The sequence below is a fragment of the Lagenorhynchus albirostris genome, chromosome 2, assembly GCF_949774975.1.
Source record: "Lagenorhynchus albirostris chromosome 2, mLagAlb1.1, whole genome shotgun sequence".
In the NCBI taxonomy this organism is placed as follows: Eukaryota; Metazoa; Chordata; class Mammalia; order Artiodactyla; family Delphinidae; genus Lagenorhynchus; species Lagenorhynchus albirostris.
The window spans coordinates 148,306,775-148,334,356 of record NC_083096.1 but is presented as its reverse complement, the minus strand read 5'-3'; the positions used below and the strand labels follow the sequence as shown (position 1 = coordinate 148,334,356).

Sequence of the window (27,582 nt, the reverse complement as noted above, 5' to 3'; positions counted from 1 at the left end):
GGTAATCTTTAAATGACAACTTGTGGGGCATTAAAAATGTTTTATTTTAACTCATAATCTCAAAATTATTTTTTTAAACTTCATTCAATTATAGTACCCTTCTAGTTACCTTGAAATATCCCCCCAGTACCATTCTGCATCCTGAAGAGAAACAGAACCGTCCTTCATTCCATTTGTAATGGCTGAAGTCATTGGCTTAGGTGGCTTTGGTGGAAGAGCTAGAAGAGAAATGAATATTATTATTTTGTAGATGTAAATTATTATTTGTTTTCTAATTTCCTCAAACACAGCTCATTAACCAATGTACACTAAGATTCAAATAATTATAAATCAAATTAAGAGTTATTTTATGTTAAATGTTAAACATTAGCCAAAGAAAGAGTCCTTTTAGAACTCTACTAATAATTGCCTGAAAAAATGAAATATTCGAGCTATTTGCGTTTTCTTCCTTCTTATAAAGTACTAGCTTTTCGTTGGATTCCCTTCTCCTAGACCAGGGGTGGGGAATAGAGAATGTCTGTGCCACCATTCTCTCAAGGTGGCATTGTGAATGAGCGGCACTCCTTTCCTCCATGCCAGAAATTGGTCTCAAAATCCACGTCATTTTTTCTTTATGCAGTTTTTTTTTTGCCCCTCCGCGCGGCCTGCGGGGATGTTAGTTCCCCAACCAGTGATTGAAACCGTGCGCCTGCAGTGGAAGCGTGGAGTCTTAACCACTGGACTGCCAAGGAAGTCTCCTCAAAATCTGTGTCATTCATGCTTCCAGGCATCCATTATCAGTCCATCAGAGTGAGATAAAGTCTGTTTGTCATCCCTGCCTTAGGCAGAGGAGTGAATGAATTGCATGAATAGACACCACCCAAAATGGCTTTGAAAGCAGTGAGCTGATTCAGCTCAGTTCCCTGGTTCCCAGAAATACGTATTAAATGTCTATCATGCGCAAGAAAGTGCTAAGAAGTGGGGATACAGACTTGAGTAAGCCACCGTCCCTGGCCTTGAAGAGTTTACAGCTTTGTGAAAATGTTTGCCATGATGGTCGTAATTAGACTGTCCATCTGGAGCATGCCCACTTTTGTCAGGCGCACTGGGGCTCCCTGGCCTTCCTGCCTCTCCAGTCCTGGCCCAATCTGCCCCCTACTTTATGATTTACTGACAATTATCATGAACCAGCTCTTCTCTAAATTTGAACATCACATCCTGTGGTTTTGGTTTTTTGTTTTTCACAGTATGCTCTTTCTCACTACTTTCCATAGTCTTCTCTGTACTTCATTTTTCAGAAAAGGATGATATGAGATCTGCTTTATTTAAAAATACTGACTAGGCACCACAGCCTCTGTAGCTGAGGGCTCAGTAGCTTGATCCCATGAAAAGGAGGAGCAAGGCCAGGCAAGTGGTTATTGGGAGAGAAGTAAGCTGTTCACGTGTGCGTTTATACCTATGCCTTTAACACGTTTCCATAAAAAGTATTAATAAAGAAATGGACATTGAGACACTAGTCTTGACTAAAAATCAATTGATTCTGCCTTTGTGATAACTATCAAAGGGTATGTTTCATTCACATAAGAGTACTTATTTTTCATTTTCTGGTGTTAACTTAAGAACACAATATAAAATACACACCAATTGACACAGACTGACTTCTGCACTTGACATAACCATTTACATCCATTCCTTACAGGAGACAGATTAAGTGTAAAAGATGGTCAATTTTGAGTTACAAAGGTTGCAGAAATGACTTTGGTAGGGTTGGGTAGTGCTTTGTCAAATGGATGTCATAGTTTATTACTAGTAAAGAGAAAGGAAATGTAGTTTGCATTACTGTGTCAGTTTTTCTAAAAAAAAACTTAATAGGGGCTCTATATTTAGTGGTCATATTAGGAAAAATGATAATCTGTAGAATGAATAGTTATGTTTTGTTACAACTAATACTTTCTTTGTTAAAAAGGTTGTATTGGCCATAAAAAGGAACGAAATTGGGTCATTTGTAGAGACATGGAGGGATCTAGAGACTGCCATACAGAGTGAAGTGAGTCAGAAAGAGAAAAACAAATATCGTATATTAACGCATATACGTGGAACCTAGAAAAATGGTACAGATGAACCGGTTTGCAGGGCAGAAATAGAGACACAGATGTAGAGAACAAACGTATGGACACCAAGGGGGGGAAAGTGGCGGGGTGGTGGTGGTGTGATGCATTGGGAGATCAGGATTGACGTATACACACTAATATGTATAAAATGGATAACTAATAAGAACCTGCTATATAAAAAAAATAAATAAAATTCAAAAAAAAATAAAGGCTAAAAAAATGTATATTTGTACACACACACATAATAAATTAAGTAATTTTAAAAATAATAAAAAGGTTGTATTGGGACTTCCCTGGTGGTGCAGTGGTTAAGAATCCGCCTGCCAATGCAGGGGACACGGGTTTGAGCCCTGGTCTGGGAAGATCCCACATGCCGTGGAGCAACTAAGCCCATGCACCACAACTACTGAAGCCCGCACACCTAGAGCCTGTGCTCCGCAACAAGAGAAGCCACCACAATGAGAAACCCACGCACTGCAATGAAGAGTAGCCCCTGCTCGCTGCAACTAGAGAAAGCCCACGCGCAGGAACGAAGACCCAATGTAGCCAAAAATAAATAAATAAATAAATAAATTTTTTTTAAAAAGCTTGTATTGAGTCTTCAATTTCAAGCGTGGCTTAAAATGTAAATATATCACATGATGCATTTAAATACAATGATGCCTCTGAAGCAGTCAAACAGCATTCGTTTTGTGTTTAGAACTACAGAAGAAAATCTCTTCAAATAAAATAGTTCTAAATTAGAAAAAAAAATAAACTTTTAATTCTAAACAGATGTCCAAAAAACTTCTCTCTCAAAAGACAACATGAAGCCCCTTCACAAACAATTCAGTCCAAAAGCCATTAAGGGAGAGCTGATCATGATGGCCAAGAGCTGGTGTCAGAGCCCAAAGCAGGTGAGGGAGGACTATGTCCATGTTTGAGGGCAGCTGCACAACAAGGATCTCAGAGCTCCAGCAGGGTGAGGAGGGAATCCTCAAGAGGGCAACTTGGCGTGGAGTGTTGAAGGTGAGTGAAGAAGAAGGGCAGTGGCCTGGGACCCGGGTGGCACAGAGTGTTGGAGACCAAGCTAACAAGGACACAGTCCTAGGAGGTGGGCATCCCAACACAGTGGGGCAAAGCCAGATTAGGATGCAAAGAATTTCTAATTGGGCAGGGGATGGGAGGGGGTAGGCAGAATGTAGCAATAACTATGAAAGACTGGGTAATACAGAGAAATGGATCAAATAAGTAGAACTACTATAGATAATAGGAGCTGGGGTTCTCACAGTCTAAAAAGGAAGTTACAGATATGGAAAGGCAGAAAAATAGAATGAACCCCCTGGTTTGGACTGCAATTGCAGCTATTGATGTGAACTCATGGAATTCAACAGATAGATAGATAGATAGATAGATATAAATGTCTGTACTTATAGAAAATACAACTATTCCCTAGCTCTGTCCCCTGAGAGGTCCTGGGATCAGCAAAATCCTAATATGCACACCTAGCACCCAGATCTTGGTTTCTAATGCCATTCTGTACTAAAAGGAACCAGGGCTCTTTGAAGAAATGGCTGAGGTTGGGCAGAGCAAGTACCAAATGTACCTGGAACATTATGTTGTGCTAAAAAGTAACCAAGTACTCAAAGAATGAGGGGCCATGACAAAAGAACAAAGAAGTCAGCTTGAAGGGGCTCCCACTACCAAATCTGGGATAACTGGAGCATCAATACAAATAACAATAGTAAGGGAATATAAACCATTAAACAAAATAGGAATCTATGTGTCCACACAGATATAAATAAATAAATGAAAAAATTGAAAGATTAATGAGGAAGACATATAATTTCGAAGGCCTTCCCACAAATGCTTATTAATCACAAAAGTATTGAAAAAGACTAATATAATAGTGGAGAAACCTGACAAATATACCTTAATCAAGGTTACTACCAACAGTAATGGTGAGATCATGGGCCCCCAACAGGATGCATCACGGACACAACATCACTTCTGCCAAATACCTGCCATATATGCATAAGCTGAATCTAATCATGAGGAAATCAGACAAACCACAGACAAATCATCAGACAAACCACAACTGAAAGACATTCTACAAAATAACTGGCTTGGTGTTTCCCTGGTGGTGCAGTGGTTAAGAATCTGCCTGCCAATGCAGGGGACATGGTTCGAGCCCTGGCCCAGGAAGATCCCACATGCCACGGAGCAACTAAGCCCGTGCACCACACACCTAGAGCCTGTGCTCCGCAAGAAGAGAAGCCACCGCAATGAGAAGCCCACGCACCTCAACGAAGAGTAGCCCCCACTAGCCGCAACTAAAGAAAGTCCACACGCAGCAATGAAGACCCAACACAGCCAAAAATAAATAAAATAAATAAATTTATTAAAAAAAAAGATTCCCTCTAAAAAAAGAAAAACAAAACTGGCTTGGAATCTTCAAAAATGTTAAGGTCATGAAAGTCAAGAAAGACTGAGGGACTGTTCCAGATTGAAGAAGACTAGAGAATCATGACAATTAAATACAATGTGTGAGTCTGGACTGGCTCCTTTTGTTATAAAAGACATTACTGGGACAATGGCAACACCTGAATGGGATCTGAGGATGAGATGGTAGTAATGCATCAATGTTAATTTTCTGATTTTGATAGTTGTATTGTGGTTACGTTGGAGAATGTTCTTATTGGTGGGAAATACACACAAACATGGTCATCATGGACTATCATGTCAGCAACCTACTCTGAATGGTTCAAGAAATCAAGTTCTTTGTATCGTACTTGCAACTTTTGTTTAAGTTTTAGATTGTTTCAAAAAAACTTCTTTTTTAATTAACAAAAAAGTTATAGATAATACTGTGGGGAAAGGGGAACAATGTGAATGTAAGAATGCAGTTGGTCCCCTATCTCACACCATATATGCAAATATTAACTCAAAATGGATCAAAGACCTAAATGTTAAGAGCCAAATGATATACCTGACAAAATATTGTATCTAAAACACATAAAGAACCTTGCAACTTACAGAAAAAAAAGTGACTAAAATTAAAAATGGGCAAAGGATCTGAATAGGTATCTCTCCAAAGAAGATATACAAATGGTCCACAAGCACATGAAAAGATATTCAATATCATTAGGCATCACAGAAATGAAAATCAAACTGCAATGAGATACCACTTCATACCCACTAGGATGACTATAATCAAAGAGACAGATAATAACAAGTGTTGGTGAGGATGTGGAGAAATTGGAACTTTCATACTGATGAACTTTCATACTGATGCTGATGAAAATGTAAAATGATGCAACTGGTTGGAAAACAGTCTAGTAGTTCCTCAAAAGGTTAAACATACAATTACCATATAACCCAGCAATTTCAATCCTAGCTGTATATTTCAAGAGAAATGAAACATACAACCATACAAAAACTTGTATATAAATGTTCATAGCTATATTATTTATAATAGCCAAAAATTGGAAACAACCCACATGAATAAAATGTGGTGTGTGTGAGAATACATATACATATAATTAAATATATTTAATATTTAATTATAAATTAAAAGGCAGTAAAAAGGAATAAAACATGCTGTAACATGGATAAACCATGAAAACATTAGACTAAGTGAAAAAACAGTCATGAAAGACCACATATTATATGATTCCATTGTCCAGAACATGAAAATCTATAGAAGACAAAGTAGAATAATGGTTGAGTTGAAGGGGAAAAGGGAATGACAGTTAATGTATGCAGTTATGTATGCAGGTTTCTTTGGGGGGTAATGAAAATGTTCCAAAATTGCTTGTGGTGATGGCTGCACAACTCTGTGAATATATTAAACACTACTGAATCATATACTTTTTAAGTGGATGAATTGTATGGTATGTGAATTATATCTCAATAAAGCTGTTTTTTTTTAAAAAAATCAGGCTTCTGAAATCACTAGATGGGGGAGAGCTTGCTATAATCCATACTTTTTTTTCTAATTGGCTACTTATTTATACTTATCTTCTTTGAAAAGGATGTGGCTTATAAAAGTAGCAACAGTTGGAACTATAATTTTGTAGAATTTAAAATTCTTCTACGTGTAAGGATTAACAGTTTAAACGTGTGCTATACAAAAGCACTTTGCTATCACTATGAAAGGTACAAAGACAAGGCACTCAAAAGAACAAATCTAGAGGGAATGACACTTAGAAACACCTAAATAATTCTCAGCAGAATGAGGTAAATAACTATAATAAAAGTAAAGTAAGGTGCAATGAAAACCCAGCAAAAGGAACAATTGATCCCCTCCTGGGAAAACTTCAAGTTCAAACACTGGGCTTCTCAAACCTAGTCCTTACTGAACTGAATGCCATGACCAGGAGGGCCCAACAAGAACCAATTCGCCTCCTTGAATCAGCAGGTAGGTTACAACCTAATCACCAAAAGGAGCCACAGAGACTTGCTGCTGTCTATATTCCTTCTCTGGGGGAGCTCTATACTGAACTGAGTTGACCAGCAGCTTGGGGAATCTGCTATTTATGGATAATGACAGTTTACTGATAGCTCCACCACCACCAAACAGATAATGACCACGTCACATGTATTACAGAGGGCCCCCATAGCCTCCTTAAAACTTGCTTGTCTCATCTGCAGAAATATAAGAAGAATGAAATGATTATAAAGCTGTTCCTACATAAAGTTGCTAAAAGAACACAATTAAGAATGAATGAAATACTGGCCTATTTCTACATTCTCATCTAATTAAACAAGTATTTATTGAATACCTTCTATGTTCTAAAAGCTGGGAATACAGCAATGAACTAGACAGACACAGTCTTTATACTTATGAACTTTATAATCCAAAAGGATAAACTTCAAGATAATTCATCATTCTTAAAATCATGAGTATGTTCAAATTTAGTTCAACTAAACTAACATGAGTCTTCAAACTAAATGTTTTGCTTTCTCTAGCAGTTGATCTCCCTCCCATGTAAATTATAGAATTTATTGGACGAAGGTAAGTAAAAATTTACCTTACAAAACCTTCTTATTACATGGAGATAAGCATATTTTTATCTATATGTCACTTCCAGATTATGATATTATAAATAAAGGGAAAAATTACAAATCACATACATTTTAAGTAGGTCAAGTGGAACACATAAAGGGAGAAGCTAATTAGGGTACATTAATTACCTTTCAACCCCTTGACAAAGTGATTCTTGCACTGAGTAAGCACTGCAGTGCTGAGTGATAAATTAAATGCACCTGAGCAAATATTGGGCTGGCCAAAAAATGTGTTCATGTTTTTCCATAAGGTCTTACAGGAAAACCCAAAAGAACTTTTGGCCAACCCAATACCTTCCTACATAAGTATTCATAAAATACCTAGCACTTTTGTTTCTATCTAGTAGACAATGAACAGTACTTCTCTTCCCATTTTGAAAAATTATATTACAAGTTTTAAAATATTAGCCATACATAAAGATGTTTCAAATCCAGTTTTTAATATGTAGATATAAGAACAAACATATACACATATATGTTTGTGTGTATGTATATACATGCATAAAAACATCTGGAAGAATACACAAACTGCTAATAGTGTATACAACAGGAATGTTGGGAGCAACACAGGAGAGCACTTTACCTATATATGCATGCTTTATTTATGTATGTTTAAAAAAAAACAAAAATGGTTATGAATAATTTTTCATTTTAATTTGTTGTGTTTTCTGACTTTTTAAAAAAAACTTTCAAAAATTCACTTTGATTTTTTTAATTAAAGAAAGTGTTCAGGGGCTACAATGCTGTAAAAAAATTATTTCTTTGGTCATAATCTACAAATAATGTACAAATAGAAGATTAAAGTATTGTATCAAGTTAAATGTACTGGGCTTCCCTGGTGGCACAGTGGTTAAGAATCTGCCTGCCAATGCAGGATACATGGGTTCAAGCCCTGGTCTGGTAAGATCCCACATGCCGCAGAGCAGCTAAGCCTGTGCACCACAACTACTGAGCCTGTGCTCTAGAGCCCGCGAGCCACAATTACTGAGCCCAAATGCCACAACTACTGAAGCCCATGCACCTAGAGCCCATACTCCGCAACGAGAAGCCACCGCAATGAGAAACCCACACACTGCAATGAAGAATGGCCCCCGCTTGCCGCAACTAGAGAAAGCCCGTGTACAGCAATGAAGACCCAACACAGCCAAAAATAAATTAATTAATTAAAAAAAAAACTACTAGAGCTAATAAATAAGTTTGGCAAAGTTGTAGTGGTCCAAGGTCAACACATAAAAGTCAGTTATATTTCTATAAACCAGCAATGAACAATCTGAAAGAAAATTAAGAAAACAATTCCATAAATAAGTGGAAACACATCTTAGGTTCACAGATGGAAAAAAGCAATCTACAGATCCAATGTAATCCCTATCAAAATTGCCATAGGCTTTTTGTAGGACTAGAAAAAGCAATGAAATTCATATGGAATTAAAAGGGACCCTGAATAACCAAAATAATCTTGAAAAAGAACAACAAGGTTAGAAGATTCACACTTACCTGTTTTAAAACTTACTATAAAGCTACAGTAATCAAAACAGGATGATACTGGCAGAAGGACAGACACACAGACTAATGGAACAGAACTGACAAATCAGAAATAAACCCTCATACGTATATGGTAAACTGATTTAGGACAAGAGTCCAAAGACCATCTTTGGGAAAGTCTTTACAACATATGGGGCTGGGGAAACTGTATATTCATATGCAAAATAATGCAGTTAAACTCCTACCTCACACTATAAAAAAAAAATTAATACAATCTGGATAAAGTCCTAAATGTAAGAGCCAAAACTACAAATATCTTAGAAGAAAATATATAGGGAAATCTTCACAACATTAGATTTGGTAATAATTTCTTGGATTTGACACCAAAAACACAGGCAAAAGGGAAAAAATAAACTGGAATTCATCAAAATTTAAAACTTTTAGGGACCTCCCAGGCAGTCCAGTGGTTAGGAGTCCACGCTCCCACTGCAGGGGGCACGGGTTCGATCCCTGGTTAGGGAACTAGATCCCGCATGCTGCAAGGTGTGGCCCAAAAATAAAGTTAAAAAAAATTTTTTTAACCTTTGTGCATCAAAGGACACCATGAAAAAAGTGAAAAAGACAACTCACAGAATGGGAGGAAGTATTTGCAAATCATATATCTACAAGGGTTTAATAATCAGAATACATAAAGAACAAATCAACCAAAAACAAACAACTGAATTTAAAAAATGGGCAAAGGACTCGAATATTATTGCTCCAAAGCAGATATACGAAAGGCTAATAAACACATGAAAAGATTATTATTAGTTATTAGAGAATTGCAAATCAAAACCACAATGAGTTATCACTTCATACCCATTAGGATGGCTATTATCAAAATAACAGAAAATAGCAAATGATGGCAAACATCTGAAGAAATTGGAACCCTGGTGCATTGGTGCTGGGAATGTAAAAATGGTACAGATGCTGTGAAAACAATTTGGTGGTTTCTTAAAAAGTTAAACATAAAATTACTAGATTATCCAGCAATTCCACTTGTAGGTATATACTAAAAGAATTAAAAGCAATGACTCAAACAGATACTTGTACACCAGTGTTCATAGCAGCATTATTCACAATAGCCAAAGGCAGAAACAAACCAGTGTCCATCAATAGAAGAACAGACAAATAAAATGTGGTATACACATATAAAGGAATATTATTCAGCCTTAAAAAAGAATGAAATTCTGATACAGGTTACAACATGAATAAATCCTGAATGCATAATGCTAATTGAAATAAGCCAGACAAAAAGGATAAATACTGTATATTTATCTCAACTTATAAAGTACCCAGAATAGGCAAATTAATAGAGACAGAAAGTAGAATAGAGGTTACCAGGAACTGTGGCGTGGGGAGAATGGAGGAATTATTGTCTAATAGGTACTAAGTTTCTGTTAGCGATGATGAAAAATTCTGAAAATTGATATTGGTACTGGTTGCACAACATTATGAATTTACTTAATGCCACTGAATTACACACTTAAAATGGTTAAAATTGGGCTTCCCTGGTGGCGCAGTGGTTGAGAGTCCGCCTGCCGATGCAGGGGACACAGGTTCATGCCCCGGTCCAGGAAGATCCCACGTGCCGTGGAGCGGCTAGGCCCGTGAGCCATGGCCGCTGAGCCTGTGCGTCTGGAGCCTGTGCTCTGCAACGGGAGAGGCCACAACAGTGAGAGGCCTGCGTACCGCCAAAAAAAAAAAAAAAGAATATACCACCCCAAAGTATTCCACTTTGGCATGAGGATTATTTTGAGCTGAAGGCAATTAAGAAACAGAAGACACAAGAGGAACTCTCTGCCCTCCCCTTTTCTGTCTAAAGGCAGGGCATATATTTCTATTTGCAAAGACATCTCCCTCTCCCATACCAGGAAGACGAGAATGACTCAATCACCAGAAATGACTTTTATCACAGGAGACAGCACCAACTGGAGTCTGCATAAACAAACCTTACTAAAATGACCCTTATCTTCCATTAATTTCCCCATATATTTACCTTCCCACAATTTACTACCCCTAGAATCCCAAATCCTTTTAACTTTGTCTAGTCACTTCTCCACAATTTATCAACCCTTTCTTAAAATGGTATACAAGCTCTCACTGATTTTTCAAAAAGATTTTAAAAATAGACAAATATTTAGCTAGACTTACCAAGAAAAAAAGAGAGAGGACTCAAATAAAATCAGAAATGAAAGGGAAGACATTAGCACTGATACCACAGAAATACAAAGGATCATAAGAGACTACTATGAATAATTACATGTCAAAAAACTGGACAACCCAGAAGATATGGAAACATTCCTAGAAACATACAACCTATTAAGACTGAATCATGAAGAAACAGAAAACATGAACAGACCAGTTACTAGCAAGGAGATCGAATCAGTAACAAAAATCACCCCAACAAACAGAAGTCCAGGGCCAGACGGCTCCACTAGTGAGTTCCACCAAACATTTTAAAAAGAATGAATACCAATCCTTCTCAAACTCTTACAAATAATAGAAGAGGAAGGCCAATATCTCCAATGAACATAGATACAAAAATCATCACCAAAATATTAGCCAACTGAATTCAACAATACATTAACAGGATCATACATCATGATCAAGTGGGATTTATTCCAGGAATGCAAGGATGGTTCAACATCCATAAAGCACCATGTTGTGATATACCACATGAACAAAATGAAGGATAAAAGTTATATGATCATCTCAATAGATGCAGAAAAAGCATTTGACAAAACTGAACATCTGGGCTTCCCTGGTGGTGCAGTGGTTGAGAGTCCGCCTGCCGATGCAGGGGACACGGGTTCGTGCCCCCTTCCGGGAGGATCCCACATGCCGCGGAGAGGCTGGGCCTGTGAGCCATGGTTGCTGAGCCTGCACATCCGGAGCCTGTGCTCCGCAACAGGAGAGGCCACAGCAGTGAGAGGCCTGCGTACCGCAAAAAAAAAAAAAAAACTGAACATCTATTAATGATAAAAACTCTCAACAAGGTGGGTACAGAGGGGGGACTTCCCTCATGGTCCAGTGGCTAAGACTCTGCGCTCCCAATGCAGGGGCCTCAGGTTTGATCCCTGGTCAGGGAACTAGATCCCACATGCTGCAACTAAGAGTTCAATGCCGCAACTAAAAATCCTGAATGCCACAACTAAAGATCCCACATGCCACAACGAAGATCCCACATGCCACCACTAAGACGTGAGGCAGCCAAATAAATAAATATGTTTTTTTAAAAAAAGGTGGGTACAAAGGGAACATACCTCAACACAATAAAGACCATATATGATAAGCCCACAGCTAACATCATATGCAATAATAAAAAGCTGAAAGCTTTTTTAAGGAACAAGACTTATTTATTTATGGTTGCATTGGGTCTTGTGCTGTGCGCGGGCTTTCTCTAGTTGCGGCGAGCAGGGGCTACTCTTCGTTGCGGTGTGTGGTCTCCTCATTGTGGTGGCTTCTCTTGTTGTGGAGCACAGGCTCTAGGCGCACAGGCTTCAGTAGTTGTGGCATGCAGGCTCAGTAGTTGTGGCATGTGGGCTTAGTTGCTCTGCGGCATGTGGGATCTTCCAGGACCAGGGCTCGAACCCATGTCCCCTGCATTGGCAGGCAGGTTCTTAACCACTGTGCCACCAGGGAAGCCCAACAAGACAACTTTTATTCACCACTTTTATTCAAAACAGTTTTGAAAGTCCTAGCCAGGGCAATTAGGCAAAAAAAAAAAAAAAAAAGAAAAGGTATCCAAATTGGACAGGAAGAAGTAAAATTGTCTCTATTTGCAGATGACAATATATTACGTATAGAAAACCCTAAGGACTCCACAAAAAAAACTGTTAGAACTAATAAACTCAGTATAGCTGTAAGATACAAAGTCAATATATAAAAACCAATGGCATTTCTATACTAATAATGAGCCATAAGAAAGAGAAATTAAGAAAACAATCCCATTTACAACTGGATCAAAAAGAATAAAATACCTAAGAATAAATTTAACCAAGGAGGTAAAAGATCTCTACACTGAAAACTATAAGGCACTGATGAAAAAAACTAAAGACACAACTAAATGGAAAGATATTCCACACTTATGGATTGGAAGAAAACTGTTAAAATGTTCATACAACCCAAAGCAATCTACAGATTCAATGCAATCCCTATCCAAATTCCAATGGCGTTTTTCACAGAAATAGAAGAAACAATCCTAAAACTGGCATGGATCTACAAAAGACCCCAAAGAGTCAAAGCAATCTTGAGAAGGAATAACAAAGCGGGAGGCTTCAAACTTCCTGAACACAAACTATATTACAAAGCTAAAGCAATCAAAACAGTATGGTATTTAGCATAAAAACAGACACATACGTCAATGGAATGAAATAGCCCAGAAATAAACCCACACACAAGGTTAATTAATTTATGTCAAAAGAGCCAAGGATATACAAAGGGGAAAGGGCAGCCTCTTCAATAAATGGTGCGGAGAAAACTGGACAGCCACATGCAAAAGAGTGAAACTGGACCACCATCTTACACCATACACAAAAATCAACTCAAAATGGATTAAACACTCAAATATAAGAGCTGAAACCATAAAATTCCCAGAAGAAAACAGAAGGTAAGCTCCTTGACATTAGTCTTGGTGATGGTTTCCTGGATTTGACACCAAAACCAAAGGCAACAAAAGCAAAAATCAACAGGTGGGACTACATCAAACTAAAAAGCTTCTGTACAGCAAAGGAAGCCATCAACAAAATGAAAAAGCAACCTACAGAATGGGAGAAAATATTTGCAAATCATAAATCTGATGAGACAGTAATACCTAAAATATATTAGGGACTTCCCTGGTGGTCCAGTGGTTAAGGCTCTGCGCTCCCAATGCAGGGGGCCTGGGTTCAACCCCTGGTCAGAGAACTAGATCCTGCATGTCGCAACTAAAGATCCCGTGTGTCACAACTAAAGATCCCTCATGCTGCAATGAAGATCCCACACACGGCAACAAAGATCCCGTGTGCCGCAACTAAGACCCAGGACAGCCAAATAAATAAATAAATAATTTTAAAAATAAATAAAATATATTTTAAAATTTATGCAACTCAATAGCAAAAAATCTGATAAAAAATGGGCAGAGGGGACTTCCCTGGTGGGACAGTGGTTAAGAATCCGCCTGCCAATGCAGGGGACACGGGTTCGAGCCCTGGTCCAGGAAGATCCCACATGCTGCGGAGCAACTAAGCCCGGGCACCACAACTACTGAAACCGCGTGCTCTATGGCCCACGTGCTGCAACTACTGAGCCCGTGTGCTACAACTACTGAAGCCTGTGCACCTAGGGCCAATGCTCTGTGACAAGAGAAGCCACCGCAATGAGAAGCCCGTGCACAGCAACGAAGACCCAATGTGGCCCAAAAATAAATTAATTTAAAAAAATGGGCAGAGGATCTGAATATCCATTTTTCCAAAAAGACATCCCGATGGCCAACTGTTACATGAAAAGGTGCTCAACATCACTAATTATCAGGAAAATCCAAATCAAAACTACGAGATATCATGTCACATCTGTTACAATGGCTATTATCAAAGACAAGAGGGAAGCTTCCCTGGTGGCCCAGTGGTTGAGAGTCCGCCTGCCGATGCAGGGGACACGGGTTCGTGCCCCGGTCCGGGAAGATCCCACATGCCGTGGAGCAGCTGGGCCCGTGAGCCATGGCCTCTGAGCCTGCGCGTCCGGAACCTGTGCTCCGCAACAGGAGAGAGGCCACAACAGTGAGAGGCCCGCGTACCGCAAAGGAAAGAAAGAAAAAAAAAAGACAAGAGGGGCTTCCCTGGTGGTGCAATGGTTAAGAATCCGCCTGCCAATGCAGGGCACATGGGTTTGAGTCCTGGTCCGGGAAGATGCCACATGTCTCAGAGTAAGTAAGCCCGTGCATCACAACTACTGAGCCTTCGCTCTACAGCCCATGCGCCACAACTACTGAGCCTGTGTGCCACAGCTACTGAAGCCTGCACACCTAGAGCCCGTGCTCCACACAAGAAGCCACCAAAATGAGAAGCCCGTACAACACAACGAGGAGTAGACCCCGCTCACCACAACTAGGGAAAGCCCACACGCAGCAACAAATACCCAACGCAGTCAAAAATTTTAAAATTTTAAAAGGACAAGAAATAACAAGTGTTGGCAAGGATGTGAAGAAAAGAAAACCCTTGTGTATTGTCAGTGGGAATGTAAATTGGTACAGCAACTATGGAAAACAGTATGAATGTTCCTCAAAAAATTAAAAATAGAATTAATGTATGAACCAGCAACTCCACTTCTGGGTATTTATCCCCCAAAAATGAAAACACTAACTCAAAAAGATATATGCACCCCCATGTTCACTGCAGCATTATTTACAGTAGCCAAGATATGGAAAACAACCTAAGTGTCCACTGATGGATGAATGGATAAAGAAAATATATACAATGGAGGGAATTCCCTGGAGGTCCAGTGGTTAGGACTCGGTGCTTTCAGGCTTTCACTGCTGTGGCCCAGGTTCGATCCCTGGTCAGAAAACTAATATCCCGGCAAGCCACGTGGCTCGGCCAAAAAAAAAAAAAAAAGAAAATATATACAATGGAATATTATTCAGTCATAAAAAGAAGATAATCCTGCCATTTGTGACAACATGGATGGACCTTGAGGGCATTATGCTAAGTGAAATAAGACAGAGAAAGACAAATACTGTATGATCTCACTTATATGTAGAATCTGAAAAAAAAGAAAAAGAATGAAAAAAACAGAACTCATAGAGAGAACAGATTGGTGATTGCCAGAGGAAAGGGATGAGAGATGGGTGAAATAGGTAAAGGTGGCAAAAAGATACAAACTTCCAGTTATAAAATTAATAAGTCCTAGGGATATAATGTACAGCATGGTGACCATAGTTAATAATACTATATTGTATATTTGAAAGTTGCTAAGAGAATATATCTTAAAAGTTCCCATCATGAGAAAAAAAATTGTAACTATATGTGATGATAGATGTTAACTAGACTTGTGATCACTTCACAATATATACATATATCAAATCATTATGTTGTACACCTGAAACTAATATAATGTTATATATCAATTATAGTCCAATTTAAAAGAAAAGAAAATTTTAAAAATATGGCATACAAGCTCTCAAGCCTAACTGCTTCTTTGGGTTTTCACTTCTTTTCTGTGACATTCCTGTGTATATATGAGGAGTAAACCTTTTCTTTTGTTAATCCGGCATTTGTCAGTTTAATTAGCAATCCCCAGTAACTAAACCTATGAGGTTAGAGAAAAAGGTTTTTTTCTCCCTCAAAGGTAATATAGTGGGCACCAAAAATATTTATTAGGCATTCACAGGATATTTCAGTTATCACTAAACCAGACCTAAGTAACATATGCAGAACCAAAAGGCAAACATAAAAGCAGTCATCTCTGTACTAGGGAAAAAGTCCTTAGCACCTCTGGCTTAGTCAGCTGTTACTGGTAGTTTAGTATAACTAGAGATGGCAAACTAGTAAATCAGAAATTGTTTTTAGGGCTTCCCTGGTGGCGCAGTGGTTGAGAGTCCGCCTGCCAATGCAGGGGACACGGGTTCGTGCCCCGGTCCGGGAAGATCCCACATGCCGTGGAGCAGCTGGGCCCGTGAGCCATGGCCTCTGAGCCTGCGCGTCCGGAACCTGTGCTCCGCAACAGGAGAGAGGCCACAACAGTGAGAGGCCCGTGTACCGCAAAAAAAAAAAAAAGAAATTGTTTTTATTTTCATAAAGAAAAAGAAAAAAACTATTAATTCATGTTTACTCTTTACAGTTAATTCATTTCAGCTATATTTAGATACTGGTTCTGATCAATCAACTAAAAGTAAAAAAGGAATTTGCAATGCTCTCTTAAAATCTTTCTGTATCAACCTCTTACATTTTTTTAATTCTTAATATTTACCCTCTAAATAGTAAATCTTATCTTCTACAAATATCCTTGACATAAAAATTCTGTTTAAGAAAAGTGTTTCATTCATATAAACCTTTGCTGTATGGTACTGAGGGTACTGTGTTTAAGTACTAAGTAAATAAAGAAATTATCCTGTTAAGTGTAGTCAAAGGCAAATGATGTTATCAAGTACACATAACAAACCTGAAATATTTCATCAGATGATAAATTCTGACTACCTGAATAGAAAGTGTTATCCACGGTACTTTAAATGACCATTTTATTTAAAAAGTACTCTGAATTTCTAGAAACATCAAACTAGCTATTACTAACCACTGCTAAGGAACCAGAGAACAAGAGAAAAATTCCCAGTACATATATTTGTGAATAATCTGAAATTATACAAGGTTTTAAACACAAAAGTTATAAAATGAAATAATTCTATTAAAATACAGTTCTAAACTCATGAACCTATTTCATTTTAGAGAAATTTTTAAAAAAGAATTAGAACTACTCTGGATGTTGATATAATCTTAGATATAGAAAAAAGCTTAGAAAAGAACGACTGGTTGATCAGGCTATCCAGAGGAAAAAAACAACTATATTCAGAGGGAAGGAAAACTTTTACGTAAATTAAATCTTCAGCTTTTTGAAAACCTAAAAATAAAATTATGGGAACATGAGGAGAGAAAGAAACAAAAACAACATTTCAGCCTTCTAAAAGAAAAACAACTGACACCTTTAACCAACCTCTTTTTCAAGGATAATGATTAAAACAAAATTTCGCCCCCAGCACCAGTGAGCTGCCACATTCAAATCCAGACTTCACAGACTATTTGGCATACAACAATGAATTACAGAACAATTTTGCTCACATATGGACAAATGCTATTTTTCTCCACTGAAATTATTTCTCTGTAGTATGCTCATTAGTAACACTGACCCTTTCCTATGTCCCAATAACCAACCTGCTTTGTGAGCTAAATCCCAATTCCATATCAGATGTTGCTGGCAAAACTAATCTCCGAATGAAAACAGTACATAAGCCAGTCACAACACAGAATTTGGTTTGTATGTTACTGACATTGAGACAGAAAACTGCAATTTCCAACAGGTATTTTTAGTTGAGCTTCTTGGCTCAGCAAAACTGAAGCTATGATCTTATCTTTAGAAACATATATGTTATTTTCTTAAAATTATATTGCTGATTTTTTCTTTGAAAATATATGTTTCTAAAAGACTGTCTCACAACCAAAAAAATGATTTTAACAATTGGTAGAAGTAACATTTAATTAATAATTCAAGGTTAAAACATTTAGATTGAAATAGTAATGTGATTTCCCCTCCCTTTGTGCCTTTCCCCAAGCTAGAGACAGAGTTCCTTCTGATTTCAATTTTTTTTTAAGATTTATTTATTTGTTTGTTTGTTTATTTTAGGCTGCACTGGGTCTTAGTTGTGGCACACAGGATCTTTCATTGCGGCGTGCGGGCTTCTCTCTAGTTGTGGCGTGTGGGTTTTTTCCCTCTAGTTGTAGCGTGGGCTCCAGAGCATGTGGGCTACGTAGTTTGCGGCACGCGGGCTCTAGTTGTGGCGCGAGCTCAACAGTTGTGGTGCGAGCTCAACAGTTGTGGTGTGTGGGCTTAGTTGCCCCGTGGCATGTGGGATCTTAGTTCCCTGACCAGGGATCGAACCCGCGTCCCCTGCATTGGAAGGCAGATGCTTTACCACTGGACCACCAGGGAAGTCCCTCAATTTATTTTGACACTGCCTTTTTTGTCCACTCACATGATATAATTTAGGTAAACAACAGTTTCTTCAGTTAGTTAACTGTTTTGAAGATTCTAATAATAATAATAATAATATCATCTTCCTGATAGCAATGAATTCATTATATTTTCAAAGATTTCTCCAACTGGAAAATACGATGATTACAATATGATAAGTTTTAGACATATTTCATTCAAATAAATAGAATACTGTTCCTTAGTATTGCTCACAAACACACAGAAAACTACTGGTCTAAAATAAAATCTCCAGACTTGGCCATAATCTAGCAATGTAACTTTGAACAATCCTCTTAAACTCTCGTCTTCTTATCTATAAAATGTTTGATTATGTCTAAATAGTTCCTCCTGTCCTTATATTTGGCTATCCAAAAGAGACAGTATCTTAGGCAGATTTCATTTAAAGTTTGCTGTGTACCATGAGTCATATTCCCAACTGGTAAGCTAAATGCAATTATGAAGACTATATTTCTAGGTGGTTTTTTTTTTAACATCTTTATTGGGGTATAATTGCTTTACAATGGTGTGTTAGTTTCTGCTTTATAACAAAGTGAATCAGTTATACATATACATATGTTCCCATATGTCTTCCCTCTTGCATCTCCCTCCCTCCCACACTCCCTATCCCACCCCTCCAGGCTGTCACAAAGCACCGAGCCAATATCCCTGTGCCATGCGGCTGCTTCCCACTAGCTATCTACCTTACTACGTTTGTTAGTGTGTATATGTCCATGACTCTCTCTCGTCCTGTCACAGCTCACCCTTCCCCCTCCCCATAACCTCAAGTCCGTTCTCTAGTAGGTCTGCGTCTTTATTCCTGCCTTATCCCTAGGTTCTTCATGACATTTTTTTCCTTAAATTCCATATATATGTGTTAGCATACAGTATTTGTCTTTTTCTTTCTGACTTACTTCACTCTGTATGACAGACTCTAGGTCTATCCACCTCATTACAAATAGCTCAATTTCGTTTCTTTTTATGGCTGAGTAATATTCCATTGTATATATGTGCCACATCTTCTTTATCCATTCATCCGATGATGGGCACTTAGGTTGTTTCCATCTCCGGGCTATTGTAAATAGAGCTGCAATGAACATTTTGGTACATGACTCTTTTTGAATTTTGGTTTTCTCAGGGTATATGCCCAGTAGTGGGATTGCTGGGTCATATGGTAGTTCTATTTGTAGTTTTTTAAGGAACCTCCATACTGTTCTCCATAGTGGCTGAACCAATTCACATTCCCACCAGCAGTGCAAGAGTGTTCCCTTTTCTCCACACCCTCTCCAGCATTTATTGTTTCTAGATTTTTTGATGATGGCCATTCTGACTGGTGTGAGATGATATCTCATTGTAGTTTTGATTTGCATTTCTCTAATGATTAATGATGTTGAGCATTCTTTCATGTGTTTGTTAGCAGTCTGTATATCTAGGTGTTCATAAAAAGAACAACCAGAACCAAAAAAATAGCATGAATATTTTTTAAAGTGAACAACGGAACTGAAGAAAACTAGGATTAGACTTTAGGGGGAGAGAGGGATTAGCAAAACAGAGGAGGGAACTCCTTCCAACTCATTGTATGATGCCAGTATAACTCTGATACCAATTCCAGAAAAAGACAACACAAGAGAAGAAAACTATAGACACAATATCCCTTAGGAACACAGAATCAAAAATCCTCTACTAAATACTAGCAAAACAAATCCAGCAACACATAAAAAGGATTATATACCATGACCAAGTGAGATTTGTTCCAGGAATGCAAGGTTGGTTCAACAAACAAAAATCAATCAATGTAATACACCATATTAACAGAATAAGAATAAAGGTTTGGTCATCACAGTAGATGCAGAAAAAGCATTTGACAATATCAAACACCGTTTCAAGATAAAAACACTCAACAAACTAGGAGTAGATGGGATTTTCCTCAACCTGATAAAGGGCATCTATGAAAAAACGCACAGCTAACATGATACTTAATGGTGAAAGACTGAATGCTTTCCCCTAAATCAGGAACAATACAAGGATGTTTTTTCTTGCCATTTCTATGTAATACTACTGGAGGTTCTCACCAGAGCAATTAGGGAAATAAAATATATAAAAGGCATCCAGATTGGAAAGGAAGAAGTAAAACTATGTCTATTTGCATACAGAAAATTACAAGAAATACACACACCAAAAAAAACACTATTAGAGCTAACAAACAAGCTCAGCAAGATTGCAGGACACAAGATCAACATACAAAAATCAATTGAGGGGACTTCCCTGGTGGCGCAGTGGTTAGGAATCCGCCTGCCAATGCAGGGACACGGGTTCGAGCCCTGGTCCGGGAAAATCCCACATGCCGCGGAGCAACTAAGCCCATGTGCCACAACTACTGAGCCTGCGTTCTAGAGCCCACGAGCCACAACTACTGAGTGCGCGTGCCACAACTACTGAAGCCCATGTGCCTAGAGCCCACGCTCTGCAACGAGAAGCCACCGCAATGAGAAGCCCACACACCGCAATAAAGAGTAGCCCCCACTAGCTGCAACTAGAGAAAGCCCGTGTGCAGCAACAAAGACCTAATGCAGCCATAAATAAATAAACTTTTTTTTTTAGAAAATCTATTGAGGGACCTCCCTGGTGGTCCAGTGGTTAAGACTCCATGCTTCCACTGCAGAAGGAGCAGGTTCGATCTCTCATCGGGGAACTAAGATCCCACATGCCACGTGGTACGGCCAAAAAAGAAAAAAAAAAAACTTGTAAGCCTCTATAATCATATCCCCAAAAAACCCACTATTAACGATTTAGCTAATAAACTCACAATCAAAAATGAAATTAAGAAAACAATTCTACTTACAATAGCCCCTGAAGAGAATAAAATATTGAACAGACATTTCAGCAAAGAAAGTATACAAATGTCCAATAAGCACATGAAAAATGCTCAACTTCATTAGTCATTAAGGAAATGCAAATCAAAACCATAATGAGATACTACTTCACATCTGCTAGGATGCCTATAATAAAAATGACAGATAACAAGTGTTGATGAGAACGTAGAAAAAGTGGAACCCTCATACACTGCTGGCAAGGATGTAAAATCATGCAGCAGCCACTGTGGGAAACAGTTTGGCAGTTTCTCAAAAAGTTTAATATAAAGGTATCATATGACCCAGCAATTCCACTCCAACGTATATACCCATGAGAATTGAAAATTTTGCACATGAATGTTCATAGCAGCATTCTTCATAATAGCTGAAAAGTAGAAACAACCCAAATATCTATCAACTGATGAATGGATAAACAAATGTAGTATATACATAAAGTGGAATATTATTCAGCCATAAGAAGAAATACTGATAGATGCTATAAATAGATGAACCTTGAAAACATTTTGCTATGTGAAAGAAGCCAAACACAAAAGGCCATAAACTGTATCATTCCATTTACATGAAATGTCCTAACCAGGCAAATCCATAGAGATGGGAGTAGGTTAGTTGTTGCCATGGGCTGGGGTAAGCAGAATGGGGAGTGACTGCTAACAGCTACAAGGTTTACAACATTTTTTAATGTTCTGGAATTAGATGGCTGCACAACTTTATGAATATACTAAAAACCACTGAATTGTATGTTTTAAAAGGATGAATATAACAGCATGTGAATTATATCTCAATATAAAAGAGAGAAAGAAGGCAAACCAAGGTACTTTTAAAATTCCAATTTAGGGGCTTCCCTGGTGGCGCAGTGGTTGGAGGTCCGCCTGCCGGTGCAGGGGACGCGGGTTCGTGCCCCGGTCCGGGAGGGTCCCGTGTGCCGCGGAGCGGCTGGGCCCGTGGGCCGTGGCCGCTGGGCCTGCACGTCCAGAGCCTGTGCTCTGCGACGGGGGAGGCCGCAGCGGTGAGAGGCCGCAGCGGTGAGAGGCTCCCGTACCAACAACAACAACAAAAAAAAATTCCAATTTAAAACAGACTTTTATCAGACCTTTTCAATAGACCTTTTGTAACCTCATAACAAAGAAAGTATAAAAATACATACACATAGAGACCAATCACAGAAAGAATAATGTGTTTCAGTTCAAGGCTTACCTTCAACCCAGTACCACAATTCTGGAACCCCAGTGCACTGCTGGGGGAATGTAAAATGGTCCAACCACTATGGAAAACAGTATGGAGGTGCCTCATAAAATTAAAAATAGCGCTTCCCTGGTGGCGCAGTAGTTAAGAATCCACCTGCCAATTCAGGGGACACGGGTTCAAGCCCTGGTCTGGGAAGATCCCACATGCCGCGGAGCAACTAAGCCCATGTGCAACTACTGAGCCTGTGCTCTAGAGCCCGTGAGCCACAACTACTGAGCCCGCATGCCACAACTACTGAAGCCCGCGTGCCTAGAGCCCGTGCTCCACAACAAGAGAAGCCATCGCAATGAGAAGCCCACGCACTGCAACAAAGAGTAGCCCCCACTCACCGCAACTACAGAAAGCCCGTGCACAGCAACAAAAGACCCAACGCAGCCAAAATGAATAAATAAATAAATAATAAAATAAATTTATGAAAAAAATTAAAAATAGAAATATCATTTGAGGGACTTCCCTGGCAGTCCAGTGGTTAAGGTTCTGTGCTTCCACTACAGGGGTCACGGGTTCGATCCCTGGTTAGGGAACTAAGATCCTGCATGACGCACAATGCAGTCAAAAAAAATTAAAATAAAAAAAAAGAAATACCATTTGATCCAACAATCCCAATTTGGATATATACTCATATATCCAAAAGAAATGAAAGCAGGGTCTCAAAGAGACACTGGATACCTATGTCCACAGCAGCATTATTCACAATAGGCACCAGTGAAAACAACCTAGATGTCCCCTGACAGACGAATGGATAAACAAAATGTGGCATATACATACAGTGGAATATTACTCAGCCTTAAAAAGGAAGGAAAACCTGTCACAGGCTACAATATAGATGAATCTTAAGGATATTACATGAAGTGAAATAAGCAGTCACAAAAAGACAGAGATTATATGATTTTTCTTATATGAGGTATCTAAAGTAGTCAAATTCATAGAAACACAAAGTAGAATGGCGGTCACCGGGTGCTAAGGGGAGGAGGAAAAGGGAGTTGTTTAACTGGTACAGCATTTCAGATTTGCAAGATGAAAAAGTTCTGGAGATATGTTCTATAACAATGTGAGTATGTTTAACTCTACTGAATTACACATTTAAAAAGGGTTAAGCTGGTAAATTTTTTTTTTAAATCATGATTTTTAAAACTATATGAACCTGGAATCGTTTTGGTAGGTAGATTTTTTAAATCACTAATTCAATTTCTTTTATGGTTAAAAGACTATATAAAGATTTTTAATTTCTTCTCAAGTCAGTATTGGTAAGTCATTCTTAGTTGTTTTTAAACTGTGCTTTCCCTATTGAAGCTACGTTTTCACAGCTCATTAAATTGTCTGTTTTATCCTTACTTTTTGTAGTTACCAGATGAGCCCTATTAAAAAGTATCAAGTACTCATTTGAAGCCATAATCTATTACATACGGACTTGATCTACAAATGAGACAGATTACAATGGTGACTACTTCTTGTGGAAATTTACAGATGGCAATTATAGGCATCTCCAAACATAAAACCTGATAAATAACAAATCCTCACAGAGCAAGCCCTACTTTATGAGTAATGTGAGATCATACTTCCTAAATTCCTTCTGATATGTTCTTGAAGATTCCTTAAGGTAAAATATTCTACATTCAAATGTTTCTTCCACTAAAACCACAGAGGAAAGTGTCAAGACTGGGGGAAAAGGAAATTTAAACTACTACCCTTAAAGAGTCCTTATTTTTGCCCGTTTCAATTCAGCATGAAAGAACTAATTTTCAGTGGCCTTTTCATTGTTGTTTCAAATGAAGTGTTTTCTTCTGTTAACCATAGTAAAAATAATACCCAAATATAAATGACTGTGTAAAGAGAAAAATAACTTAAGATCAATATACAGATAAATAGATTTATTTGAAACCTATTCTAGAAGGCCTACCAAGGAATTCATGAATCAACTAGCAAAGCTGATTGGAAGCCATTATTTCTTCCATTCCTTCCAAAGGAGTCTCAAATTTGATGCACCCAAGATCTGGATATTATGTTGAGTCCCTTATGACATCTATAGATAGCCTTGGTCTCTTCATTAAAAATAAGCAAGAATAATATTTTTTTTAGCTGAGCAAAAGGCTCCAGAAACATGATATAGTAGACTATTATAGAGAACTTTTTTTAACGTGGAAAATGTAAATCAAAGAGACACACTGCAAAAAAAAAATACTATCCTACCTATCCTTCATAGTCCAAGTTCAAACACCATCATTTCCAAAGTCCTTCCTTCCACTCTAGCCCACAATCCCCCCCTTCTCTTGAATTTCTAAAATCACTTGTTGGTATCACATTTTTATAGTTATCTATTGCTCATATTATTACTCTCTGCTGAGTCTGTTTCTTTAACTGAGAAATGAAAATTAGAGCAATATGTGAGGAAAATATTAAATAAGACTACTTAAGTAGAACAATGCTTAACTACCCAATAAGTACTATAATAGTTATTACTCTGCCATTTATCAAATCTATGACTCTGAATAGTCACCTTTGCTAAATCTCATTTTCTTCACCTGTAAAGTAGACATAATAATCCCTGTCGAATGATTGTCTGTGTGTGAACAGGGACAACCAATACTCTTTTGGTTCTGAGAGTATTTATTCATCATTAAGCCTAAGACAACCCCTAGAGTATTACAGTTGATCATTACTAAACCTTTGTACAACATACAGCACTCTTATTACCTTAATACTATAAAATAAGCATTTTATAAACATAAATTTTAATAGCTGCAAAAGAGTTTTTTATATGAATGTGTCATAATTCACTTAACTACGCCCTCAGTGTTGAGCATCAACCACTCTCTTATTGATATATCTACCCAGCTCCTTGTTGTTCTTTTGCCACACCAGCCCAGTACATCTCTCAATCATGGGGAATTATCCAACCACCTGCTTCCTGTTTCCATACCACAAGTGCTGAGTGCTGCTGAAGAAAAGCACAACGAGCATGGAATTTGTGCCACTGCAAATTTGCAAGTCTCTAATCTTCACTGACATTAACTATCTTATTAGTAATTCATTTATATATCAGTGGCCCTTTCCATCCCACACAGCAATCACTCTACACACCTCTTCTTTCACAATTGCCCTCTACCAGAAAAAAGAAGTCTGACCTCACCCAATTTTCCAACCTACATTGTTCTTCAAATCCATCTCCTCCCTTCTAAGTGTTAGACAAAGGTATCTTTCCTCCTCCCCTGGGATAATAACTCCTTTCACCTCCAAACACATCACTTTCCTGTTCCATCAAATCACACCCCCCACCCATATATTCAACCTTATCTCTGCTTTATTATCTCCACCAAAATATAAGTTGTTCAATTTTTCTGTCTTTAAAAACAAAAATTCTGTTTCTCAGGTCTATGTCTCTCTTTTGCTACCTCTCACTTTTCCTTCACAGCAAGTTTTCTAAGAGTGGTCTATATATTTATAGTCTATACTCTCACCTCTCATCCACTCTTCAACTTACTGTAATTTGATTTCTTCTCAATAACAAGGTCCAGCAGAAACTTTTCTATCTTTATTTCACAAAATCACTTCAGGTTTTACAATGTAAGCCATTTCTAAATTTTATTTATTTTTGGCTGCATTGGGTCTTCATTGCTGTGCGCGGGCTTTCTCTAGTTGCGACGAGTGGGGGCTACTCCTCGTAGCGGTGCGCGGGCTTCTCATTGCGGTGGCTTCTCTTGTTGCAGAGCACAGGCTTAGTAGTTGTGGCGCAGGGGCTTAGTTGCTCCGCAGCATGTGGGATCTTCCCGGAGCAGGACTTGAACCCATATCCCCTGCACTGGCAGGCGGATTCTCAACCACTGCGCCACCAGGGAAGTCCCTGTAAGCCATTTTGTCCTTCTTGAAAATCTGCCCCTGAGCTTCCCAGAGACCAATCTTCTCTTCCTACCTGCCCTGCTACTTTTGAGTCTTGAATCTAATCATATTGCTTTAGCATACTATGCTTCAGGAGTTCTGTACTACCTGTAAGATAAAGTCCAAATTCTTTAGTGTGGAATATAAGGCCCTGCTTACTTTCCTCCTCTTTTTTTTTTTGCGGTACACGGGCCTCTCACTGCTGCGGCCTCTCCCGCTGCGGAGCACAGGCTCCGGACACGCAGGCTCAGCGGCCATGGCTCACGGGCCCAGCCGCTCCGCGGCACGTGGGGATCCTCCCGGACCGGGGCACGAACCCACGTCCCCCGCATCGGCAGGCGTACTCTCAACCACTGCGCCACCAGGGAAGCCCGCTGCTTACTTTTCTAAGCTCATTTTCTTATTACTTTCCCACAGGCACCTTTCACCCTAGCCACACCCAAACACCCACAGCTCATCCAAACACACAACACCCTCTCATGCTTTTGTACATATGGTTCCCTGTACCGCAAAGAATGCCCATTCCTCTCTTTTTCTTTCTCCCTCTCTCTCTCCTCCTCCCCCGTCTTCTCCTTCTTCTCTCTTCCTCTTCCTTTCTCTCTCCTTCTCTCTTTCACCACACTCTCCTTCCACTTACTTTTTTATTTATATTTATTTATTTGTTTATTTTTGAGGTACACAGGCCTCTCACCGCTGCGGCCTCTCCCGTTGCGGAGCACAGGCTCCGGACACGCAGGCCCAGTGGCCATGGCTCACGGGCCCAGCCGCTCCGCAGCATGCGGGATCCTCCCAGACCGGGGCACGAACCCGCGCCCCCTGTATCGGCAGGCAGACCCTCAACCACTGCGCCACCAGGGAGGCCCTCCACTTACTTTTTTAAGACTCAGGTCATACATAGTTTTATCCATGAAACCTTCCCTCACATTTTTAGGCCTAGGTAAGCACTAATCTCCTCTTTGATTCCATAGAGCTTTGCTAACATTCTAATATAAAGCTTATCCATTATAGTATAGCTATTTACCTGTCTTTGTACTGAAACTGGAGCTCCTTCAGGACACACCTTTTCTTATTTATCTTCGTGTCTCCAGTGCTGAGTGTCTCACTGATAGAAGGCACTTGTTAAATATTTGTTGAATTAATGTATGAGATGATCAGCATTTAGGCTTACCATAGAGAAAAAGAGAAGATCCAAGAATAATTATGCTGAAAAAACA

General features: G+C 38.8%; 1 protein-coding gene across 1 annotated transcript in view; it reads right to left on the bottom strand.

The window, feature by feature from the left end:
* PIK3R3 (phosphoinositide-3-kinase regulatory subunit 3) overlaps positions 1-27,582 on the bottom strand; it is an 85,236-nt gene that overhangs the window by 37,599 nt on the left and 20,055 nt on the right. Inside the window, exon 2 of the mRNA XM_060140165.1 lies at positions 110-218. Within this exon, the coding sequence (XP_059996148.1) occupies positions 110-218 (109 nt within the window). The remainder of the gene's footprint in view (positions 1-109; positions 219-27,582) is intronic.